Source organism: Typopeltis vanoorti, chromosome 2 (genome assembly GCF_054136105.1).
Source record: "Typopeltis vanoorti isolate ZY-2024b chromosome 2, IOZ_Tvanoo_1.0, whole genome shotgun sequence".
Classification (NCBI taxonomy): domain Eukaryota; kingdom Metazoa; phylum Arthropoda; class Arachnida; order Uropygi; family Thelyphonidae; genus Typopeltis; species Typopeltis vanoorti.
In genome coordinates, this window is record NC_143550.1 from 66,073,282 (window position 1) to 66,101,198 (window position 27,917).

The 27,917-nt window shown below is 36.1% G+C and overlaps 1 protein-coding gene across 3 annotated transcripts in view; it reads right to left on the bottom strand.

Moving 5' to 3' along the window:
• Positions 1-27,917, bottom strand: part of Nup205 (nuclear pore complex protein Nup205) — a 610,691-nt gene that overhangs the window by 280,309 nt on the left and 302,465 nt on the right. For all 3 annotated transcript variants that reach the window (XM_090405724.1, XM_090405715.1, XM_090405707.1), the window contains exons 18-20: positions 25,909-26,098; positions 21,100-21,220; positions 9,662-9,740 (exon numbers count right to left, since the gene is read on the bottom strand). In XM_090405724.1, the coding sequence (XP_090261850.1) occupies positions 9,662-9,740; positions 21,100-21,220; positions 25,909-26,098 (390 nt within the window). The remainder of the gene's footprint in view (positions 1-9,661; positions 9,741-21,099; positions 21,221-25,908; positions 26,099-27,917) is intronic.

A 27,917-nucleotide genomic window follows, 5' to 3' on the forward strand; every position in this document is an offset into this window, starting at 1 on the left:
TGCACTCTATACAGGTAAATTACATCAACGTTGATAACTAATCTTTTTTCTTAGCCTGTCCTCTAGTGATAAAAAAAAACCAATAAAAACTACAATAAACTCTGCTAAAGTCCTCACGTACTAGGATTCTTCTTTAATACAATTTATATTGTTATATTACAATTATCTCCTGGATTTGTACAGTACAGGTTGCTATTGAATGTTCAGGAAAAAAAAAATTTACTAAGTCTTCTTGTATTGAGATTTTTCTTCGTGGTTGCTATGAAGGTTGCAGATGGGTCCTCCACATTCTTGGAATGGTTAGACCATCATTTTTATTCACATTTGGATCATGTTTGAGCATTTCACATGCTTTCTTGAATTTCCGCTCGAACCAGGTTTTGGTGCGTTGTAGGGACTTGGTACCTTTGCAATCAATTCTGTGGTATGTTTGGAGTGTGTGGTCAGAAAGGCCGGTTTTTCCAAAATGTAGGTATTTTATGTGTCTCATCCTTTCTGATTGGAATGGTTCATCTAGTTTCCCCTATGTATGGTATGTTACATGTGCAATCTATTTTGTAAACCCCTGGGTGGGCTAGGTGTGGCAGGGGATCCTTCGAAGAACTGGGTAGATGTCTTAATTTTGTTGGAGGTTTAAAGGTGGTTTTGATGTATTTGTGTAGTGTTCTGTTCATTTTTTCTGAAATGCCTCTAAAATATGGTATAGCAATAGCATTCTTGAAATCTTTTTTGTTATTAGTGGTATCTTTGTGGAGGATCTTGTGAATGGTTTTTATACTGTATCCATTTTTTATAAAGGTATGTTTGATGGTCTCATATTCATGGTAAGAGCTTGTTAATTTAAACAAATGGTTTGAGCTCTGTGTTTAAGGGTGCTTATGACCCCTAGTTTTGTATATGTACTGGCCTGAGCTAAAGATACATAGTTCCATGTTAATTAATCGGCTAGCATTTTTGAAACGATGTAGAGACAACAACTTAATACCCAACTGCATTAAACTAAAGAAGAAATTTACATCAGTTAAAGCAGTCGGTATCTATGCCAGGCTAGAAAAAGCGTTGTTAAGAGAACAGATCCACGAGGCACGAAAGAACTTAGCATCTACCCAAGCCAAAGTGTTACAACTAAAATTTGAGCTATCCAGTTACGTTAATCCGGAAATTTGGAATATTCTAGACAAGATCACAGGCGACTCGGCCAAGCACATATTACTCAAAAACAAAGAACAATTAATAACAAAGTTTCAAGCATTAAAATTACAGGAAAGCACAAGACAATTACGATAACATAACGAAAAGAGCAGCCAATCACCCACAAATGGAATTAGGGTAACCAACCACCATCGCACTACTGTCTGGTTATCAACCAATTGGATTACAACCTCACCCAAGGTGAACTCTCGCTACTGGAGAAAGGTTTAAATTACAGCATTGCTCCGAAGTCAGTAAATAAACGAGATATAATATATCATATTGAGAGAGGTATAAGATCCCTCCCCATCAACTTAGCTGACAAAATATGGATGGAAACTGCCTGTTTACTAAATTCAACTAAAAAATTAAGCAGCACCTAAACAAAGCAGAAAAACTGGCCCTCAAATCACTAAAAAATAACCATGACATTATTATCACAAAAGCAGATAAAGGGAATGCCACTGTTGTTTTAAATTGGCCAACCTACATTGAAAAAATGAAACATTTGGTATCGGACCACAACACCTACCAAATGGTTAATTACAACCCCATGCAATGCAACAAAAAGAAAAATACTAAAACTTAAGATCAGTTAACATGTGGCCGGAAGAAACAATTAAAAAAATAATACCACAGTATGCCCGCAGGCCCAGAATTTTTATCCTGCCAAAAGTACACAAAACAGACACACCATTACGTCCAATTGTGGAAGGAATCTACAGTCCGAATTACTACTTAGCCAAAAATTAGCGGCCACACTCAAGGAATTGGCTGGTCATTCCCCTTCCTACATAAAAAATACAAAACAATTCATAAAGAAAATTAAAAACATTACACTCAACGTCCAAGATCTGTTAGTCAGCTCTGAAATAACTTCCCTTTTCACCAATGTCCCAATCAATGATATTATCTTACTCTTACAGAACATATTTCCACACGACATCACGGCCCTCTTTGCCCACATACTCCGCTCCAGATATTTTGTGTGGGAAAACAATTTTTACCTTCAAAAAGCAGGTATAGCCATGGGCTCACCACTTTCCCCCGCAATAGCGAACTTTTATATGGAAGACTTTGAGCAACGAGCTCTAGAATCGGCATGCCTAAAGTCCAAAATTTGGCTCATATATGTCGACGATATTTTTGTCATTTGGCCTCATGGCCGCAAAGCACTAAATACATTCCTTAGCCATCTGAACAAACAACACAAATGCATCCAATTCACCATTGAAATAGAAAAAAACAACTCTGTTCCGTTCCTAGACACACTTGTCACACGTCTTCCTTCAGGCTGTCTCTCCTTCTTAGTTTACTGCAAACCTACACACACAGGCCAGTACATACACAAAACTTCTTATCACCACCCAACACAAAACCTAGGGTCATAAGCACCCTTAAACACAGAGCTCAAACCATTTGTTCAAATGAACAAGCTCTTAACCATAAATATGAGACCATCATTTATAAAAAATGGATACAGTATAAAAACTATTCATAAGATCTTCCTTAAAGATACCACTGATAACAAAAAAGATTTCAAGAATGCTATTGCTATACCATATGTTAGAGGCATTTCAGAAAAATTAGACAGAACACTACACAAATACAACATCAAAACCACCTTTACCCCCCCCCCCGACAAAATTAAGACACCTACTCAGTTCTTCGAAGGACCCCCTGCCACACCTAGCCCACCCAATGGTTTACAAAATAGATTGCACACGTAACATACCATATATAGTGGAAACAGGGCAAACCATCCCGATCAGAAAGGATGAACACAAACGACACATAAAACACCTGCATTTTGGAAAAACCGGCCTTTCTGACCATGCACTCCAAACATACCACAGAATTGATTGGAAAGGTACCAAGTCCCTACACCGCACCAAAACCTGGTCGAGCGGAAATTCAAGGAAGCATGTGAAATGCTCAAACATGATCCGAATCTGAATAAAAATGATGGTCTAACCATTCCAAGAATGTGGAGAACCCATCTGCAACCTTCATAGCAATCACAAAGAAAAATCTCAATACAAGAAGGCTTGGTGGGGTGTTTTTTTTTATTTTTATTTTTTTTTTATTTATTTTTCCTGAACATTCAATAGCAACCTGTACTGTACAAATCCAAAAGATAATCGTAATATAACAATATAAACTGTATAATTCCAAAAAAGATTAGTTAACAACGTAGATGTAATTTGCCTGTATAGAGTGCAACAACATGTGGCTTGGTTCTTATACACATGTATCCTTCTGATGATTACCTCAATACAGGGGTCGAAACGTCAAGTTATTATTTTATTATTAATCAGTAAAATAATCTTTTCAACACGTGCGTTTTGTGTCCCTAAATTCATAAATATGAGTGCATACATGTGTGATTGGTGGACATGTCTAAAAAAATAATTGTGTGTGTACTGTGCAACCACAGATGCGAAACCCCCTCCCCTCCCCTCCCCCTCGACACTTGGCAGAATAAGGCGAATCCATTCTGATAATAGGTTAATCAATGTGTTTTGTGGAATGACTGTTTATTATTATATATTGGAAAATTAGCTTTTCTTTTATGAAAATTCTAGTTTTTAAAGTGATAACTATTTTGTTTGTACAATAGTTGGAAAATTTTACGTATAAAGCACGTGATTGCACGTGTTGGTAACAAATTTGTATATTGCCTTATTTCTTTCTCCCCTTCAACATGAATTGACTCTTCTTGGCAAATTGCCAGTCGAAGGTCTCACATCTGTGGGCGGACAGAGTGTGTGTGTGTGTGTGTGTATGTTATATTTTAGCCTTATTTGTTTCAATTCAGCAACATTGCAAAAGCTATTCTCTAACATGTACTGCCTTAATTATCAAACTATAGTAATTTATCAAGTTGTTATACGGTACACTCTCAACTATCCAGCCTAATGTGGCAGAAGGGCAGGCCGGAGTTCTAGGCCTACCTTTTCATATAAATGTGAAAAGGTAGGCCTAAGATGAAAGAGTCAAAACTACAGTTTTTAGTTTTTGAAATAGTCCTTGATAGATGACTGCTTCACCCTTTTTGCCCTCTTCCACGACACAATGTCCCTCCACTTATGCAAGCAGATGATATCAACTGGCATCGCTTCCTCCTGCTCACTAATGTACTGCAGCACTGCCTCCATCATCTTGAACCCTTCCAAATGTAGGATGAGATTTTTCCTGTCCTATAAGAATACCTCCTCCTCTTCTTCTTCTTCCCCCTGTGTCACCATTTCCACAATATCGTTGTCAGTTATTTCATCAACTTCGTCATTTGACATGCATTCTGTAATGTCCTCTGCATCGACATCGTCACAGCTCGATACATTTTTGAGCAACGAAACAAGTTTATCGTTTTCATCTTCCACTTCGGTTTCACACAGGGGTTCAAGGTGGAAATGTCCACCTTCATGGTCCAAAAGAATTTTCCAAGACTATACGAGTGATATGTTTTGAATCTCTTCCCATGCTTTGGCCAACCACCTTATGACACCTAGCATGATTTTGTGAAGCATAGATCATGCCTCAGCAACCTGCTCATATTTTATAATATAATGACAACTGAATTGGATAAGGGTAATGGATTTACAGTGATACTACTGATCTTAGCACAGTTCTGTTTTTGGATCACTGCTATTTAATTTGTTTGTTAATGATATAGGAAAGGATCTGAGAGGAACTGTCTTATTTCCTGATGATGCAAAGTTGGGTAGAGCACTAGTTAATATACATGATGTCAAAATTTTGCAGGATGGTTTGGATAGATTGGCAGACTGTGTTAAGGAGAATGGATGTCAGTTTAATGTGGCAAAGTGAAAGGCTATGCATTTTAGAGTGAAAAGATTATCAGCAGTACACCACATTACGATAACCGTACTCCAAGAAATTGAGGAAGCCAGAGACTTTGCAGTGTTAGTGGATACGGAGTTAAAGTTTAGGGTGCATATAGCAAAAGTGGCTAAAGCAGCTCATCAGATCACTTGGTTACTGAAGAATACTTTGACGAGCAGAGACATGCAGGCTATTGTTCCTCTTTATCGAGCCTTGATAAGATTCCATCTTGACTACTGTGCACAGATCTGGGCATCAGGGTTTCTTGGTGATGGGGAGGAGGTAGAGAGGATCCAGAGGCAAGTGACCAAGATGGTAGCTGGTCTATGGAATGAACCTTATGAGAACAGGTTGAAGATTTGTGGGTTACAGAAACTGGTTGATAGGTGGAAAAGGAGTAATATGATTGAGACATTCAAATTACTGAATGATTTTTACAAGATTAATTCAGAGGAAATTTTTCAGAACAGGTGTGGTGGTGGGAGAACTGGGGGCCATCCACAGAAACTGAGCAAGAATGTAGTTAGCAAGGGTGTTAGAACAAGGTTTTTTTGCTTGGAGAGTAGTGAGTGAGTGGAATAAGCTGCCAGAGTCTGTTGTAGGTGCTTTGACTGAGAATGAGTTCAAAGCAAGGTACATAGATACTGTGGGAATGCTGAATAGTTCTTGACATGATCTTTAGGGCTTCCCTCAATGAATCTAAGGACTCCTTGGAGTTGCCTGTAATAATAATAATAATGCTACCCCATTTACTACTTTTTTCATATCTGTTCATCAGCCATCCTTTTATCCATATTTTGTGTAATAGAGTTCTATGTGGTATCCTGTCAAACGCCTTTGCAAAATCCAACAGTATCAACATTTACCCATTCCCTTTATCAATCTAAGCTGGATTGTCCTCAGACCTGATCCTTGCACTGTTCGTGAGTTATCTGGTCATCTTTCTCTTTATATATACCCCCCACAACATTTTCTTCTTTTGCAGTTCATGCTTAATGATACTACTCATCCATCCAACTCTTATCCAATTTAGCCTCCTGACCTTGGGTATACAGTATGATATTGCTTCCTCCAGATATCCCTTTACTATCCCATATGCACATCCCTTGCAGAACTTTATGCCATGGTACTGCTTCAAGATGTCTTCTAAGTGTATCATAATCACCTGCATTATGGTTTCCCATATACCCTTTAAGTGGAATTTCCACATGTTTTGCAACCTCCCAAATCTAGACCAGATGATCACTTTCACCAATTGGAGGCAATGTGGCCACCCCGAATCCTTAAAGTTGCATTCTGCTTCAAGTAACTAACTAACTATCAGTAAGTGTATAAATTCCATTTCCTTCCTGCCATCAATCTATGTCTCTGAAGCTGGAGCCCCCCATAATAATTACTCAACTTGCATTCAATGTACTAATCTGCTGATGCATATCTTCCGCATCATCTCTGACACTCCATCCCACCGGCCCTACCGCAGCAACCAATTTTATATTTCGTCCTATTGGCCTCGATCCCACAACAGACTGATTCAAAAGCACTGCCATCTACCCAACTGACTCCTATCATTAGCAGTACTTCACTATTCTGTCTACTCTATCCTCCCTGAAAATACTAAATCCATCAGATTCTATTCCTGAAATTATGTCATCTGCTGTTAGCCAAGTCTCATTAATGCTACAATTTTTGGCAAGGTTGCCTAACCAATTCCAAAAACCCCCTGCCTCTTATTTCTGATGCTTCTAGCATTAGTATATAACAACCCCTTAAGCCCACAACCACCTTTACATCCTGAATTCATTATCCTGTTCAATATTTTTTGCTTGAAAGACTAGATTCTGTATTTTTTGTTTATTCACACACTCATTCATCATTTCATGGGTGTCTTCACACGCAAACACACACACACACACACACACACACACACACACACACACACACACACACACACACACACACACACACACAAATCTGCACTGCCCTAATTGTTTCAGTTTTCCTGACTTTGTGCTTCCACACTCTCAGTGAACAAGCTCGCTCCAGACTAACTCCGAATCCATTTAAGTGCAGTCCATTAGCATTAAACAAATCTTTCTGTCCATCAAACTCAGGCCATAGGTCCACAAACTCTACATCATTCATTCTGCGCAAACTCATATTGCTTCATTAGCTATCATCACTCACCTTCTCAGTTCACCTCTAATACAGTGTGGCAGCAGACTCTCCAATAATCCTGTTGCTCATCTATTTCACTTTTTCCAACAACTCTTTCACATCCTCCCTCATACAATACTTCTCACCTCTCAGGTCAGATGCACCAGAGAAACAAGATTTTGTAGTGCTTTCATGAAGAACTCTCCTTATCATAGAATCACCATAAAGAATTATTTGCTTACACTCATTCTCTAGATTATTATTAATGCCCCTATAATGTCCTTATCTTTATTTACAAAACTTTCATTTAAGCCATGCCAGATGAGTTCACATGTTATAGGCAAAAAATTCTACAACACAGCATAAAGTCATGTGATGATTGATTGTGGTCATAGTGATGGATTGCAGTCCTTTCTCACACCGTGTTCTCTTCTGAAACAGCCTTCAATGTCAAGAAGGCTGTTTCAGAAAAGAAAGACATGAAATGAAAGAAAATGATCCAAAGTTGATTTGTTGGATCTGAAGCTGAAATTTAAATGGATGTAAATGTGCAGCTGCCCATTGTTTTGCAAGCTGAAATAAACATGAATGAATGATGGAAACCACTTCAACATGAAAATACCTTCAGAAAAGGCATAATGCAAAACTGCATATTTATAAGAAAGAGAATACAGTAAGACTATGAGAGAGCATCATCTGTTAACTAGATTGCCCCTTCTGGATAGGGAAGAATTTTTAGAGAAATTTGTTCAGAGTTCAGCTGTAGCAGCAGTATGTTGAGAAGAAAGAACACCAAGTTTTTTGTTGGCTAAGTGGAGTTGAATTGATATTACAGCTGAAGCAACCAAGACTATGAAGGTATATATATATAAGCGAGTATTTTTGATTGATTGGGGATACTTGGGGGAACAAAAAATCTACCACCATATAAGATTGGCTAAATCCATCTGAAAAGTTTTTATAAATGCTCCAGAATGGTATTTAAATCTAATTCCCCGGAAATACAAACATTACAGTGTATTTGCTACTATGGAACACATGTGAAGCGTAAGTTATGAATTTTCTGTTAAGTTATGAGTTTTCTGAGAAGAAAAATTTGATCTTGTGTGGAAATTCAAGATAAAATCAAAGATAAAAGAAGTCAAGGTGAGATTCTTTGGTGAGAAGAAGAAAAGTCTTTCAGTGGTAATGAAGTTGATAGGAAGAGAGGCAGACATCCAACATGAAACTTGGTGAGCAACCCGACAAGAAACTAGCCAAGCAATTACAAAGGGAACATAGACCGCAAGATAGCAGTCTGTTGAGTGGATCTTTATGCTTGACTCAATCCAATGACTTGAAAATATCCAGTATAATCACATGCATTTTGATTGACTTTTCTATGGCTGGTCCAAAGGTAGATAAGATTGATTAGGTGATCTTCATTAGCAACACTTCTCTATTCAGGCATAGAAAGGGGTAACTAACATTTTTGTGAGTAAGTGGAAATAGAGTCCATCATGTCTGTTTTAATTTGGAAGATGTAATGTTTTGCAACTTTCTTTATACATCTTTCCATAAGTAATTTGCTCTTGATAGGACTTCAGTTTTTCCCATGAATTCTGTATGGGTGCATACTGAGATGAAAACACACAACAGCCAGACTTTTCTAACTCATGATATTTTACATAAGTAAGATAATGCAGGTGATAAAAACCAAGAAATGCCAGCAAAGGTAACTTATCCATCACTGAAACCAAAAATAAAGAAAGCTTGTGGACATGACAGAATGTGATCCAGAGCTTTAGAGATCAATGTATTCAATGCTTACAAAATTCCTTTGATATGCCCAGTTGGGTAATTCAAACAATTCTTCCTGAATTGTTGCAAATAGAGCAGCATTGCTGATGAAATGAAAAAATAATCACTAAAGCTATTCAATCAAAAAATATCCCCCCCATCAAAAACAGAGCACAAAGTTCAGAAAGGCATGTAAGATACAACAAATAACACAAAAAACTCTGAATCTGAAAAAGTATCAATATTATCTAGCAGGTAATGAAATCTCCAGGATGACAAGATTAATACTGAATGAGCCAAAAGGGTCAAGAATATTTCAGAACTTGAGAGAAAGTTCCAACCCATGTCTTGAGCAGAACAACCCCCTGATATGAAGCTAGAGAAACACAGAGAACATTCTGGCAATGGCAACACATGTAGGATAACAGCAGCAACTGCTTGCTCTAAATACTCAAAGCAAGAGGTAATCTAACTGAATAAACAGCTTCCGAAAAGTCATATGACATTCTAATTATGAAACAATTTGACCATAAATTTCATCAGTAACAAATTTTATTCCATCATATTGTTCTCAGCTTTTTAACATCTTGAAATTTTCAAATAATCAAAGAACCTTAAATACCTGTAATTAAACATATAATTCATTTTAAAACCTACTACAATGTAAAAGAATAACTGTTTTAATACTTGCCTCTTTCATTTTCCGTTTCCTCGATATCATCAAATTCTAAACATTCCACAAATCCGTGTAGCAATGTTTCACAATCTCTCTAAGAAAATGAATACTTAAATCACTTATATGAAATCTAGAATCATCAAAGAACAATAAAACTTCCAATTTATTATTTTTATTTTCTTCCTTTTTTTTTAATGCTCAGTATATCAGCAAACTGGGAAAAAAAAAAAAAAACATTTTATATACAAAATACTTATTTAATTTTCTTTAGTTTACATTTATGGAAATATAATGTCCTACATATACACTGTTTCAAGCAGTGTATATCCAGTCAAAACAGACACAAGGGTGCCTACATTAATAAGACACAGGACTTCCTTTCACCGCGATGCCTGCAGCAATCCTATGTGACATATTTTCCACAAGCTTACAATAGCAATAAATGGGAATTTTGGACCATTCTTCCCGTAGGCATGTGATGAGGTCCTGGACTGTTGAGTTCAGTAGAAACACCACAAAGTCGGAAGCACTGCATTGTCCAAAATGTTCAGACACCTCTCGAAGTTCAATGTTGATGGCACCACAAATGGAGGTCCAAGCCAAACCAGGAAAAACAGATCATACCATCACACTGCTACCTCCAAATTTCAAGTTACACACTCTGATAAGAGATGTTCACCAGGCAATCATCCATCCATCCATTTGCTGGGTAGAAAGCGTGGCATGATTCCTCCATCCATAACACAGATTTCCAAGCTTCCACATCCCATTGTACACGCTCTTTCCACCATTGAAGACAATGCTGTCGTTTAGTTAAAGAAAGGTGCAACTTGCATATTGTGGTCCTACCATATTAGCCCATGTTGTGAGTCTCATTATGAATGTTTTTGTGCAGGTTCGTGTTCCAGTCAATGAATGGAACTCTGCATTCAATGTTTTTGCCAATGAATGGCGGTTTTTACATATTATCCTTTATAGCACCCTATGGTCGGGTTCAGTGAGTATGGTGGGTCATTCACTGCGGATAGCACTTGCAGTTGACTCCCTGCACTTCCATCTCAGTATGATATCTGATTGTTGACCTGGGATGGCCCAATTTGTCAACAATTTGTAGAGCAGAGAGGCCAGCAACATGGCATCCTATCACAATGTCTCTTTCAAATTCCATCACTCGCAGCCATTTCACCCAGATACAGTTGCACTGAACTGGGAGCATCATCATATTCCTCCAATTTATATCCGTTACAAACACATGGCTTGTTACATGGCACGATGCACCTTGCCCATGAGGGTGTCCATTGATTTCTTTCCAAGCAGTGCATATGGAATTTAAAGTATCAGAAATATTCTTATATGTTGCCACATTTCTTTTAAATCAGAACAGACTTTATATGATATAAATAACTGCAACTAAACAAATTAAACCATTTTTATTGCACAAAAAATAACAACATGCAGTAAACTGCCCCTATAACAAACTTTTTCTGTGGCCCCTACAAGTTTGCTGGAAACTTGTTTATTATAATGAATAGTCTGCTGCAGTAAATTTCTTTTATGATAAGATTGTACCTATAAGGCTTCATAAATTATGCTAGACAAATTATGTTCTGGTTTTAATCCTTTAGTCAAGAGTAAACAAAGTCTGTGAGTGAAATATCTTACAATTAGTCTATGTGTATATAGAGCTGTTCACTTCGCATCAAATTGTCTCCTTATCATCCTCATCAATTTCCTGACATGAATTCTCCTGGGAGTAGAGGATACTATGAGAGTGTTTTTACTGTAAGGGTAATCCTGAGCTAATCTGCCATGAACAATTGTCCTCTAAATTAGTCTATCAATTATTAGCATTTCAATATTGTCATATCTTATATTCTGTCTTCTAGGATACTTTTAACTGCATCCCAATTAGATTTTGGTCTTCCTCTGGGCCTCTTTCTTGCTATCATGGCATCAAGCACCTGCTTTGTCAACCATTTCTCTTCCATTTTGTTAAGTCCCATCGACAATTTTCCAATAAATTCATTCTGTCATCTACCAGGACTCCAGTATTATCAGATCTTAATCATCTTAAACACTTCTTACTGCATCCGTCCATTCAGATCTTGGTATTCCTCAGGATCTTCTTCTGCCATCCTGGAATCAAGCTATTCTGTTAACCTTTCCTCTCCTATTCTGTTCAAGTAACCATACCACCTGGGATTAGCTATGTTCACACATTTCTGAAGAGTGACAATGATATTCTTTTCTAATATCATTCGGCCATTCATGGCATCTGGTAATTTTTCTCAACTCTCATCCCTGCAGTCTCTAGTCTCTGATCAACTGTTTTATTTCTAATCCAGTTCTCAGATAAATAAATTAAAAATTGGTTTGAACAATGTCTTGTATACAACTAGTTTACTGTTTTGACTAATTTCTCTCTTATTCCATATAAATTTGTTCAGTTGAGTCCCTGCTATACCACTTTTACTAATTCTGTTGTCCATTTCATATTTAGACATGTTCATTAAAAATTTAGCCTAAACAACTGAAGTTTTTCGCTTGTTTTATAGGTTCTCTGTTCAGAATGCAGCTGAAGATTTTGTTGATCCTGCATGTTTTCATCTTTTTATTGCTGATTTTCATACCAGATTCATTATAGCAGTTATTCAGTTTGGTTAAGGAGTCCTACAATCCCGTACTCAATTTATTTAAGGGCAGGGCATCATTTATAACATCATTATTTATTTTGGAAGAAAGCTTCAAAAACAATTCAGATTTGTAAATTTTAAATCTGTAAATTATTATTATTATTATTTTTAATGCTGTGAGATATATAGTAAGCTGGTCCTAACTTACATAATAATGATAGCATATACATTTCTAATGTTCTTCACAATGGATATTAGCAAGCAATTTTGACTTGGGAGGTAGCAAATCATCTGAGAGCTTCGTTAAGGAGGAGTGTATATGAAACAAAGGTATATTAATCTGAACAATTAGTCTAACACAGTGTCCTGGCATGATGGTAAAAGAATCAGCAGTGCATGGGAAGTAGTCATGAAAAAAAAAAAAGCTACTTCTCACTGAATACATGAATTAGGAAGTAAATCATACAGGATTTAAATAGATAAATAAAAATTTAAAGCAAGAGCTGCATAAAAAGAAAATGTAGATCCAATATTAGGAAAATATCATATACTCAGGGCCAGGAGCAAAATAAAAAGAAGGCATAGGTGAGGAAGGCAAAATCAGACCATGAAAGGAAGTTAGCAAAACATCACAAGGGAGATCTGAGAGAAGTTTGTTCCTCTAATAGTAATAAAGATGATACCCAATTAACACATTCATGCCATGCACCATAAAAATTGTACAGTTCAGTATATATGAGGCAGGATGCAAGAAACCATCTCATACTTCAGTTTTTTCCATCTGTTGAGCACATGACAAATAATTATATGTGATTTCTAGAAAAAAACAAAGTAATGTTAAAAGAAAAAGACTTTGTCTTTCCTTCGAAGGAAAAATACTTCTTTTTTTTATATAATTCAAAAACAGAGAAAGAGATTTTAAGAGAAATTCTATAATCATTTGTATTTTTACATTTCTAAATATGCAGCTATACTATGAAGGTAATTCACAAATATTAGATTTACATAAAAATTCAACCAAAAATCTTGAAATTGGTATGTCATATATATTGCCGAACATATAAAAATGTGACCACCCACCTTAAGTAATGGAAGGTACATGTTACAAAGTCAAGTGAGTGACCACCAAATGATACTGGTGATACAAGAAAACACAGCGTGAACATGTTAAAGATATATGGTCTTCAGAGGTTGAGAAACAGATGAGTTGGATATAACAGAAATACAAATTTATAAGGGTGATCATATAGTACAAACAAGGGAGATTTTGTAGTTCATGTCAACTGAAAGAGATCTTGGGGTCATCTTTGGAAGATTTGTAAGGAAGCAGTTATGAAGCATGAGTTGTCCAGGTTCTTCTCATGGAATGGGCTACTAATGGATGCTGCAACTGAATCTTCAAAATGTGTTCAAGGAGAAATGAGTTACTCCTCAGATGAGTCCTTATACTCCCTGAAGAAGCTCAAAATAACACACACACACATATACACTAACTCAACTTCCCAACAAGTTTTACAATCAAAGAACACGGGTAAACGTGATGAGCTTAGCAATTTTGATCATGGACAGCATCGGTGCAAGACAGATGGGTCATTCTATCGCCCATGTGGTAAGAACTCTAGAGTTCTTGAGGACAACTGTATCAAGGGTCTAACAGTGGATATACCATCAACAAACATATCAGCAAGCAAGTGGTAGCTGACTACATGCCATTGATGACTAGGATTGATGTAGACCATCCAGGTTCATACAGACCAACGGCAGCACAAATTACATCCAGTTTCAATGGCAGTGGTCCAAGCAGCATCAGCGAGTAAATGTGCAACAATGTGCTATGGTAGCTGATGCCTTAATCACGTACTGCTGTCGTTATTGGGCACTGCATCTCACCTCGTGTCCGGACCATCAAAACTGGACCTCTGCAGAATGGACCAAAGTCATGTGGTCTGATGACTCCCATTATCACTTGTACTGAACTGACAGCAGGTGTGGTGTTGACAGCATGAAGCCATGGTCCTGTTATTCCAGGTCAGCTCTATTCAAGGAGGTGGTTGCTCTGTGGTAGTTTAGTGAGCCTTCTCACGTGACATATTAGGTCCTTAAACAATGTGAGCTACCAGAATGCTGCCTAATTGCCTACACACTTTCATGGCCTTCACGCATCTTGAAGCTGATGGTCTGTTTCAGTAGGATAATGCACTGTCTTTACGAGCCACAACCATCCAGGCATGGCTCAAGGAACACTCATCTAGACTGAAACCATCCAGTAGCCCCCCCCCCCCCCCCCAGTCCCTGGATTTAAATCTGATTGAATCTCTCTAGGATGCCGTAGAGAACATCAGATCGATGTATCTGCAGATCAATGTCTAAGGTGCAGTTGTGAACAATGCTGCAACAGGCATGGCTGGAATTACTTCTGGTGGAGTCAATGCCTCAGAAAGTACAGGTTGTTACTCGTGCTAGAAGACCGATATATTATTAGTCAGGTATCGCTAATGTTTTGTCCATTGAGTGTGTGTGTGTGTGTGTGCAGTATAAAACACATATAGCATGCTCAGACTGTGGATTTGAGTGTAGAGGTTGTGGTCTTTGCACATTCTTTGTAAAAATTAGCTGAATGGAGGAAAATGGGAAAGGATACATTGCAGCCAATCTAGTGGCCAGTATATTTTTTCATTCCATATAAAATAACCAGCATGAACCAATTATGAATTTGTTTCAATAATGAAATACCATGAGCTGGCATGGTCACTTAAATAGAATGGGAGAGAAAAGATTAGCAAAACAAATGTTCTCTGCCAGGTTGGCAGGAAAACGACCCAGAGGAAGACCAAGATATAGGTGGATTGATACGGTACAAAGTGCCTTAGACGATAGAAATATAAGATCTGATAATGTTGGAGTCTTGACAATTAACAGACTGATTTGGAGGAAAATTGTAGATAGGAAGTTAGTAATGATGTAATTTTTTCATGTAGTACTATCATATCCTGTACACCCCTTGAGGGTACATGGCAGGAATTTGATGATGATGATGATAAAAATGGAGAAAAACTTGCATAAAAAATATTATTAATGTAGAATTTTCATAGGATCACAGAATAGCAAGGGCTCTTGCCAATAAAACAATAAGAGACAATTCTAAAAAGCACCATTTGAGCAGCATAATCTACAGAACAGTCCAGTACCTAATTGCATGCCTACAGGAGGAATGGTCCAACTGGTGTGTGTGTATTATCATATAATTAGAGGTATAAATTGAAGGAATATGTTACTCCCAAGTCAATGAGGGGAACTGACAGAGTTTGAAAGAGGTGCTATGATAGGATGCCATGTTGCAGGGCTATCTGTTCGACAAACTATTGACAAATTGAGCGATTCCACATCAACAATCAGTGATACCATGCTAAGATGGAAGTGCAGGGAGTCAACTGCAAGTGCTACCCTGTAGTGGATGACCCACCACACTCACTGAACCTACAAAGGATAATAAGTAAATACTGTCATTTGTTGGCTGATACATTTAATGCAGAGTTCTGGCCATCAACTGGAACATGAATCTCACAACAAAATTCAGAACCAAGACTCGCAACATGGGTTTCCACGGTAGGACTGCAGTATACAAGCTCCACATTAACTGAACCAACATGCAGCATCACCTTCAGTGGGGCAAACAGAGCATATACAGTGGGACATAGAAGCTTGAAAAGCAGCGTTATGGAACAACACAAATCACGCTACACCCTCTACCAAGGCAGATGGGCAGGTGTGGACATGGGGGATGCCTGATGAACATCTCAGAGTGCATAATCCCAACTATTAAAGTCACAGGTGTCAATGTGATGATATGTTCCTGTTCTTCCTGTTTTGGCCTCAGACCTCTGTTTGTGGTGCTACAAACACTGAACTCCAAAAGGTATATGAACATTCTGAACAATGCAATGCTTCCTACTTTGTGGCATTTCTACAGAAATTACCACTGTCTTTTTCAGTAAGACAATGCACTGTGTTATAAGGCTGCTGCTGTAATTGTGTGATTTGTGGACATGAATATCACCACACTTGACTGGCCTCCACAGAGCTCTAATCTCAACCCTACTGAGCATCTGTGGGATGAACTGGATTGTGGGATGAAGTCAAGGAATTTACATCCCAACAGTCCAGGACCTCATTACGTCCACAGAAAGAACCTCCTTTCACTGCAATGACTGCATCAATCCTTGTGGGATTGATGCAGTCATTGCAGTGAAAGGAGGTCCTACATCTTATTAAGGTGGATGCCAAGGCTGTTAGCTATGGTGATACATTAGCTACTTAGACGGCACTTTTTACACTGCTCAAAACAATTAGGGAATATTTTGGTTTTCTTGTAAATCATAAAGTTATAAAAATAATTTACAAATGTAACACATTTATTTTAAAATATTCTTAACCCCTTAACATACAAAGATGTCTGTGACACGTCTTTTGTTTATTGCACCAAAATTGATTTTGAATTTTGGTTTCACATATAAATACAACAGAATATAGACGATAGACAATCTTGTGCCTATTTCCTTTCAGCCGAGAAAAGTTGCCAACGGTGTGTATCGGCTATTTCGTTTGCGTTTGCACAAATTCATCATTATTTTTCAAATAGTGATGAATTTGATCCAGCAAATCACCCTCACCTAAAACACTGGCAGAAAAACGACCACTTTCTGATTTTTAGTTGGTACGTTAAGGGGTTAATATACAACAGTGTAGAACACGCAACTGCATACAAAATCATGTTAAGACTTGTCGAAACGTGTCTTAGTGACATTAGAATGTGGGGGGGGGTATAAAGGTGTGGCTTGTTGTGCTCACTTCTACAGTGCATAATTATCACTTCAACTGTAAATTTGTGTCACTTACCACCCATTATTTTGTTAAAATGGCAGAGCAACACGATATCCTGGAATCCATGGCTTGGAGAGCCACTGGTCAATTAGAAGCTGGACAAATGCAGCAAATTGTTGCTCAAGCATGTCGTGTATCTCAAAGCGTAATTTTGTGACTTTGGAATTGCTTTCTGGAGACAGGAAATGTTTGCCGAAGATAAGGTCAAGGTCGTTCATCATCAACAACTCTAACAGATGATCAGTATTTGTCATTACTTGCCAAAAGAAATCGAACATTTAACACAACACAACTTAGACGTGAACTTGCCGCAGCAACACGGAGGCTCATATCAACACAGACAGAATGAAATCATCTTCGTGGCATAGATTTATATGCTCGAAGACCAATGATTTGCATTCCACTTATGCAAATTACAAAAAGCCTGAAGAACTTGGGCACTGGAACACCGCAATTGGACAAATAAGGATTGGGCTTGTGTACTTTTAGTGACGAGTTCGAAGTTCAGACCGCAACCAGATAACCGACGTATCTTGATATGGCGTGAAAGTGGAACAAGAAATAATCCAGTTTGTTCGTGAAAGACCCTAGTTTGATGATATGGGTTGGAATAAGCATAGGTGGCCATAATCATCTCTATTTCATTAGAAACGGTTCCTTAACAGCCCAAAGGTATATTGATGAGATTTTGGAACTTATAGTTCATCCATATGCTGCTGCAATTGGCCAAGAATTCGTTTTTATGGATGACAATGCTCGTCCACACTGTGCAAATTTGGTACTAGAGTGGTTTGAGGAAGAAGGTATTGAACGAATGGACTGGCCTGCCCGTTCACCAGATTGTAATCCAATCAAACATGTCTGGGATGTTTTAGGTATGCATGTTTCTGCTCAACTGGTGCCACCATGATTGCTTCAAGAGCTCAAAATTGCTCTCATACAAGAGTGGGGAAATATCCTACAAGAAGTGTTTGATCATCATATTCGGTCCATACAATCAAGATGTACCAATGTTTTGGCTGTTAATGAAGACCACATGCCCTGTTAAAAATTAACAAAAGCGTTTTTGGCTATTCTTGTTAAAATTATTTCATGCTAAAATATATAATTTGTTAAATTTGTAATAAATATTGATTATTTAAACAATATCTCATCAATTACAACCTATCGTCATCATCTCATCTTCCTTTTACCCTCTTTTACCTTTCGGTGTCAAGGGTTTAATAATCATCGGATCTCAAACCGTTCACAGGATAAGGTGGTCAGCCCTACGCCCCGATGTATTCTATGTCCTGTAGTGTTGAGTTCTCAAGGCCAGTTTGCCTGCTTTGCAGGATGAAAAATCCCAGGATAAACTGGGTGAAAAAACCGTACTGTCTACTCCCAAGACAAGATAACTTGGCTATGGCTGAGGAAGATCCTTCAGCTCCTCATGTCACCGACGGGAATCGAACTTAGGACACTCCTTCTCCAGTGCAAAATCACTAGGCTAACCGTGCAGACTACACCCTATCTGTAAGTAAGAAATATTTATTCATGTATAAAGTACCCAATAATTATTTGCAGAAATTTATAATTATCTGACAAAAACTGAAATATCTCTTTTAAATTAAATTTTAAAATTAATTGTTTTGAGCAGTGTAGATTCGTTTATTGTTTAACTACTGTTCTGTGATCCAGTACTTATGCCTATTATATTTAGGTGAAAATTCTACATTAATAAAGTTTATATGTGATTTTTATATAAAGTGGATACATGCATTGTATGTAAGATAGTATACAGCAATCCCTCGATTAGTGTGCCTAATGCATTCTTTAAAACAGGTGCATTAATCGAAAATGCACTAATCGAATATAATAACCTATGGGAAATGTATAATTCGTTCCTCAGATTTATTTTTTGACCCTTAATATTTTTTATAAAAGAATTAGGGTATGTCTCAGGGCCTAGTTAAAGGAAAACCATGAAGCTGAAAGACAATAAAACATATTCAGAATATATATTTATTATTCTGCTTCTTAACAAAGAATTGAGCTAACGTAGGTTTGGCAGGCATTCTGTTTCTTTTTTTCATACAACTGACGGTACTGGCCCTATTGCCTCTTCTGCAAATTTTACTGGTTCTCTCTTCACCAGGGTCAGTTTCTAAGCATTGCTGCATAAAAATTTCAATTGTACAAAAACTATTTTCAAATTGTTTCTGTAAAACCTCTTTGGGCTTGTCAGTGATTAAATTTTCTTCATATTCTTCAGGATCTTCCTGCTGTGCATCTAAATTTAGCAGGTCAGAATCACTCAACTTCTCAGAATGAGATTTAATTAACTTAGAATTCATTTGAAAAGCCTCTAAAATCATTTGCACAATGTGGAAGAATGTGCTTCCAAATGGCACGCATATTGCTAACAGTAATTTCATTCGACTTTGGATTTATAACCAGGCTGAGATTTCTCTGATTTGGCTAGAAAAGTCTTGGAGGGCATTTGCTTCCAAAAAAAAGGCTGGTTTCATCGACATTAAATATTTGTTGATCACAATAGTCTCCTTCTTACACAATTTTCTTCAAAATTTCTGGATATCTCTTTATCTGCACTTATAGCTTCTCCTGTGATTAGAACATTATGTATGCTATTTCTCTTTTTGAAATGTTCAAATCACCCAGCACTAACGCTCAATTCTTCTTCTTTTCCATCATTGATAGCCCTTTCTTTCCACGTTACAAAAGACAATGCTTTTGATTTAATAAGGCCAGTGTTTAGCAGGATCCGTTTTTGGTTACAATCTTTGATCAATGTAAAAAGAAGTCTCTCTAATTCAGTGTTTCTCAATGAGGGAGCATACGCTACCCGGGGGGGGGGGGGACAATTAGAAAATGATGTTGCATTCGTTATCTCATCACTGATATACTCAAAACACTCACCACTGTCGGCGTGGGACATCAAAATCTTTGAGACGTTGAGGTGGAGCATGATCCAAAAAACATTGGGAAATACTGCTGTAATTCAATCATTATAATACTTTGATTTCAAGTGCATGCATGATGAACTTGAAGCAACCTTACTTCTCTTTGTATTCAGCAGCTGATTCACCCATTTTTGTGTTCTTGTCCTATCTATGCTCTGGACTCACCTTGTTCATTTTTCTTTATTATTGCAAGTTTTTCTTCCAATGAGATTACTTTTCGAATCATTTTCATACTTCTATTTTTTGCTCACTAATTCTTTTACTCATGATTAAAGGTTATGAAAAGAATTTAAAATAAAAAAGTAAGGAAAACAATTGCACGTAATACGATCTGCAAAATGCTATGTGAAGTAGACAACATAAATTTCCGCAGTAAATTTGGAACATAGTGTACATGGAAATAGTGTACTATGCCATTAAAAAAAACTTTGTAAAATGTTTCAAGTCAGTAACTAAATTATTTCATCCTGGTGAATGATGTTTTAAATAGTTAGCCATAAAAAATGTATAGATCGAAGATTTTTAAAATCTGTATCATTTATTTTTAAGATGTATATAGGTGCACTAATCGAAAACACGTTAATCGAGGGATTGCTGTACTGTGCATACTATCCATTTAATAGTCACTGGATCATGCTGAAGGAAGAATAATCCAAAATACACAACTTAATTGCAAATTGTATTGAAGCATGTGTGAGATCTAAGTTTCTGTGAAATATGATGCACTCTAAGTACTTATTTTGATATAGTCTTTACATGTCAACAACAAATCCTTCAATTATTCAAATGGTTGAAGGATTTGTTTATTATTAAATATTTAAGTCAGAATAGCACTACATTAAAAAAAAAGTGTGGTACTCTAAGGATGAGAAGGCTTATATATTAATAACAGGAAAAAGAAAGTTCAGATCTATATTAATTAAACAATACAAACACACACACTTTAAGATGAAATCAGTGATATAAATTTTCTCACCTGATCAATAATAAATACTGTTGCAAGATGTTGTGCTATTTGGGCATTGGCACACAAAAGATGTAATATACGGACAGCAGCAAGTGCATGTTCTGGTAAGTTAATATTATATGTAATATATCTGAAAACATAAATCATTTTTTTCTTTAGTGCTTTATATCAATGAAGTAAATAAGCAACAGCAAGGATAATGAAATCTCTCTCTCAATTATGAAATAAATTCAAAAAACTGTTTTGCACACCCAACTCTAGATATGGCAAACACTGTGAGAGTAAAACTCCTCTCTATAACAAATTACTGAAAATTTCTGGCCAAAGCTTTTAGTATCAATGCTATAATAAAGAAAATTCATTATACCAACCTTATCGTTACATCAAACTATATATTTTGCTCCCAATGAGTTTGTTATAGCGAGAGTTGACTAAGAAACATACAATACATTAAAGAATTCTACTATACATGTGTTGATAGAAAAGAAAAAAGCTTAGCAGTATCCTGCTAAGCAAAGGTGTGAGTTATAAAGTAAAGATCAAAGTTATAACATTCAGTCCAGTGGGCATGAAATCAGTGAGGAACTTCCTTAGAAATCTGCTTATTAAAAACTGCTATTACCATTACCATGAAAACTATAAGAAAGGATTTATTCTTAACAAGAAATTATATTATTGTTTTTGACGTTTATTTAATTATAAGTATCACTTGAAGCGACTTTGGGAATAAGTTACTTGCAAATGGAGGCAGATGACTATGCACAAATAGTTTATCATGAAGTAACTTCATTTATTCACACTTAGGTAAAGGATAAAAACAAGAATATAATTTACTGGTAAGTACAATATACTTAGTTACCAAATGGAAAGGGGAGGGGGGGGGTGGATTCGTTGCAAGTAGAGAAAGCCATTGAGGTATTCATTCAGTGTAATTTGGAAAGAATTCAGCTAGCATAATGTCATAAAATCATAATATATTTGAAGTAACATAATTTATAATTAGGGAAGCTCAGCTAAAGAAATCAAAGAGAATAATTAAACTGACATTTCAAACTGAACAAAACTCAAACCGAAAAATATAAAAAAGCAAATTACTGCAAAAAAAAATAACTAAGAATGGCATGGGAAGATATTGGTAAGAATATAAAAAATAAATATCAGGAATTTGGCAAAATATCTTGGGACTATTGTGAAAACTTAGAAATGGAGGAAAGAGCACTGCAAAAGGAATCATTACCCTACAAATTAATAAGGATATTCTAGATGTCTGGAGTTTATTCTGAAAAACTGTTAATTAAAACAAAACAGTGACAGCAAGGTGAGAGAAAAAAAAAAAAAAAAAAAAAGCTCGAATACAATTAAGTGTACCAATCAATACTTCAGGTAAAAAAAATACATTAAAAGTCTGAAACCTGAAAGTTAGCTGCGGGAGTAAATGATATTTGACCAGAAAAGCTCAAATATAGAAATATAAAAGTTGCGGGCTGCCCTGCATAATTCAAAAGTCCTGATCAGAGTTGAATTCCAGATGACTGGATTAGAGCTCCCATAATGCTCATCTATAAAAAGGAAATAAAACTAAATGTGAGAATTACAGAGGAATTACCCTACTGAATGTTCCAGATAAGATTCATGCAAGTATATGAGGGTGGTCTGAAAAGTTCTCGGCCTAACATTGAAAATAGCGGATTTATAATTTCAAAATTATTTTATTTTTCAACATAATCTCCCTTAAGGTTACTACATTTATTCCAGCGATGCTCCAGCACCATTATCCCATCCCTGTAGTTAGTGGTTCTCAGTAGGATCTACAAAATACCCCTTTACAGCTGCATTCACCTCTTGATTCGAAGAAAAATGCTGACCAGCGAGAAAGAGTTTAAGTTTGGGAAGAGAAAGAAGTCAGAGGAATAGGGTGGAAGTTCCAACAATTCATAGTGCAGATCCCTTAATTTTTCATTGGCAAAACACTTTTGTGGGCAGCTGCATTGTCCTGATGAAAGATGATTTTTTTTTACTTCTGCAAACCGGGTCTTTTTTCATGAATTTCTTCGTCTAGTCTGGTTAAAAGATCGGAATAATATTCTCCAGTTATTGTTTTACCCTTTTCAAAATAATTAATAAAAAAATGCCTTTAGCATCTCAAGACACCGATGCCATGACTTTTCCTGCTGATGGAACCGACTTTGTCTTCTGTTTGGATCCTGGTGTGTAATGGTGAATCCAAATCTCATCCATAGTAATAAATCAATGCATAAGATCAGTTTAATTCTTGTTAAAAAGCTCTAAGCACATGTTCAGAGATTTTGATGCGAGTGTATTTTTGATCTGCTGTGAGCAAGTGCAGCACCCATCTTGCGCAAAGCTTTTTCATTCGCAATTCTTCATGCATAATATATCCTACACATTCTTTTGAAATGCCTATAGTCTCAGCAATTTCATGCACTTTGACTCGCCGGTCATCCAATACCATATTGTGCACTTGATCAATCATTTCTGGTGTTGTTACACTTTTTGGACGTCCTTCGTGTGGATCATCTTGAAGGCTGGTACAGCAACATTTAAACTCAGCAACCCATTTCTTAATTGTTGAAAATGAAGGAGAAGAGTGCCCATAAACCTTTATGAACTTCGAATGAATTTCTTTTGGTGTTAAACCTTCTTTACAAAGAATTTCATTAGTCTATCTCTGGCATGGGAAAGCAAATTTTTTTCCTCTGGAACTGGTTTTTCGTCCCATAAATTTAAGAAAACTCACTGTAGAACCCAGAATATTTTAGGCCCTAAAATGGCAGAACTTGGCTGCTAGCCTCTTCATTGGTTGCCATTTATAATTAGCAATAGTCTTGAGCCAGCTTGAACAAATTAATCCAACAAGCTGAATTTTCATCAAGTTTTTGGTTTGGCTTTTGTTTCAGTTTATAATGATTTTGGTTTTGTTTCAGTTTTGGTTTTAGTTCAATATTTTAGTTAAGTGCTGCATGTTTTAACTGTCTCTACAATGTTTATTAATAGTGTTGAGCATTTTTAATAGTGTAAACAAGTTGACATTCCTAGTGCTTTATTCATTTTGTGTAGCTATAAAATAGATACATCTCCAAGAAAGCATTCAAAAATATGTACTCTTTCTCAGCACACATCCATGACTCAAAGACAAATTGCAAATGAGTGTGGAGTTGGTTTGGGTACTGTTAATGCAATTTTACAGAGATTTAGGGAGACAGGCTTTTCTCCTGACAGAAACAGAAAATATGGACAAAAAAGGAAAACTATACGTACTCAAGATCATTTACTAGTTAGGAAAAGCAAAATGCAGACCTAAAAAAAAAATAAAAAACAGCTGTTGACAAAGGTTATGCAGAAAAGAGGCTCCTGTCGGCAAAAGTGTACAAAGAAAGACTGTTGAGAAGTGGAAAAAGGTCATATTCTCAGATGAGAACCATTTTTGTTCAAGTAGAGAGAACCATTTCTTTGTCCTATGTTTGCAAATCAGTGGCTAGGAAGACTTCTCCTGACCATCTTCAACAAGCTTCTAAACACCTAGCTAAAAAAAGATGTTCTGAGGTTGTTTTTTTTACAGATGACAGTCTAGGATCACTTTCTCCAATAAAATATTGGAGAAAAAGAGTGGTCCCACAGGTCCAGAAAGACAAAGAACTCATCTTCCAACAGGAACTTGATCCATGCCACACTAAAAAAAAAAAAAAAAAGTGAAAGAGCTCCTCAAAAATGACAACATCCAATTGCTTCAATGGACACGTAACTCTCCAGACATTAACCCAAAAGAAAATTTATGGACCATAGTGAAAAATAGACTTGGAACATTAAATTGTGATACAAAGCATAACATAATACACTCCATTATAAAACTATGGTTTTGAGATGCAGAAATAAGAAAAAATGTGTTCTACATTGTAGAGTCCATGTCTAAGCGAATTAATGAGCTTATTAGAAATAGAGGAGTACATATAAATTATTAGGTAAAGTTGAAGTTTAATTTTTGTGCTTATGTTCTTGTGAAATAAAAATTTTTCTGTAAATGTAAGTGTTTAGATTAATTTGTTTGCCACTGTATCTCTGATCAGCTACTTTTTGGAGATTGAACTGTCCGCTCGGTCTCCAAAAGTTACCTAGGCTAAAATGGCCTTGCCTGCTCCCTATAAGGGAATAAAGGGCATTAGCTGATAGCTGAGCATAATTAAAAAAAAAAAAAACTAGCTATTAGCTCTCAAATTATTCACAACATCATTAATGTACAAATTAAACAACTGAGTCCCAAGTGCAAAACCCTCTGCAGTTTAACTGGTTACCTGCCTTCTCCTTGTTTCGACTGTACCAGATAGTAGGTGACGGACGGATTGATGCATCCGTCCATCACCTACTTTCTTATACGATACCAGATGCACATCTGTATCCATCTGCTTCACTTTAAATAACAATACTTCATGCAATATCTTGTCAAATAACAAATTTTAACAAAATCATGGTACAGACACTTTCCTTAACAGCTCAACTGTCACTTTATTGTAGAAAGTGAATAAATTACTAAGAAAAGATCTTCCCTTCAAAAATTGTAATTTACCATAGATAAATATATTCTTAAAAAAAGTTATGATATTAAAAAACCAAGTTTTTTAATATCATAACTACCATTCCCCTTCCTTGTAATGGAACTATCTTGCCATCTTTCCACTCTTTTACATCATCATCTGATTTAAAACAAGGTGCATAATAATTACATTAATGATTATAAATATGAAAACAATCAATGTTCTGGAATTTTATAATTTGAAAATATAAATGCTAAGGAAACATCACCTGGCAATTATCACAAGATAATCGGCATAACCACTTCTTGGGTTAATTCCCATTAGCAAATTCTCTAAGTTAGTAACCAGGAGACCTGATGAGCTCTCACGAACCTGGTGTAGGAAAGATTCTTGCTTCATGAGAACTCCATAGAGAAGTTGAAGGCATAGCAATGTACATTCTTCAAGCTCTTTTTGTCCTGTATTATCAAATATTATCAACTTTCAAATTTCTGCAATGTATATTAGGTTATAGCATTTATTAATAATAATGAAAACTAATTTCAAAGAATAACTGTAACCCTAAAGTAAAAATATACTTTACGATTACAATTATTTTGTAGTCCATTTTGTAATTGAATATATACTCTTTAATTTTAACAATTCAATAAAAGTAATAATTCAATTCTAATAGGTTTAAACCATTTGGAGCTTGTATCAGGAACCAATTCCCACAAAAGCTCACTTTAAGAAAGGATATATATATATATATATATCCTTTCTTAAAGGATCCTTATATATATATATATATATATATATATATATATATATATATATATATATATATATATATATATATATATATATATATATATATCCTTTCTTAAAGGATCCTTATATATATATTGCATTATATATATTATATATATATATAAGCATTAGCAAGGTCATCTCCTATAGGAGATGACCTTGCTAATGCTTCTGCCTTGTTTTCTCCACTTGGGCCTGGCTCCCACTGAAGAGACCTCAATAAAGGTCGAAACTAGTCTGGGTAGTGCCCTTCCATTAATGCATAACATTATACATATCCGCAAGGAGATGTGTTTTGCATTATGGGAGATACTGAGATAGGAGTGTTGGTAGCTTGCTCCACCTTTGCAAGGAGTTGCCCGGTGTTGTACCACTTTACCCCAGTCCTGAAGATACTTTCAGGTGCAAACTTTGTTTGCACACACTTGGATAAAGGATCAAACTAAATTTATTAAAATCTTCACTATAATAACGGAAATATTAAACATAGAGCTTCACAAGTCATGACGCACTCAATTTAGGTAATCTACTTATTCCTTATTTTCTTCTATGCATTAAATTCAGCTTCGCACTATTCTTCCTCAAAACAATTGGAATCGTTGTAATTTTAGAATTCCGAATTGCTTATTAATTTGCTGGTGCTTTCTTAATCTACTTACGGCATTTCCCAAATCCCCTTACTGTCACCTGTTACTTTACTCCTTGCTGTCCTGAATGCTTCTCCAGTTTATTTTCGTTTTCCAATAAAATACCTTTATTCTTCCTGCCAAAATCCGGTTCTAGCCAGTTCAGCTCATATCAACTCCTTCTCCCTTCGAATACCATAGCTCACGCTCCACGCACGTACTATCTAAAATTAACTCCGTTTCCTTGACAACAGCCAATCAAATGCATTGAGAAGAATTACATAAAATTACTTTCTCCTTCAGTAATGTTAATAAAAAAAAAATATATCACAGTTCATATAATATACATTTAAATTTACATACACACAGTTTCTTACAACATTTACACAGGAATTAATAAAATAAACTGAATGATATTTTATTTAAATATATAAAGAACCAATAGGCTTCATTTCGGCGATATAACATTATTTAAATTAAGGGGATATTAAATCCCCCATTGTTTTAAAACTGAATAAAAAACTCAAAGATTGGAATCAGAGAGTTTCATGCCGAATATAGTACACTATAAAAGTATTGGCGATTACTAGCATGAGCTAAATGCAAGTGATCCTAGTACGTAGTACAATACCGGGCAACTCGCAGCAAAGGTGGTATTTGACAACTCGTATAGCAGAGTATATAAGTTCTTTTCGCTATACCCTTTGGTATTAATTTGGTCTAGCTACTCACTGATGAAGCCTCAAAAAAGGCTGAAACCAGTCTGGGTAGTGACCTCCCACCATAATGTAATAACAGCATACATTTCCTAGGAAATGTGTTTTTACATTATGGAAAATACCTAAGAATAGCGATCAGAACT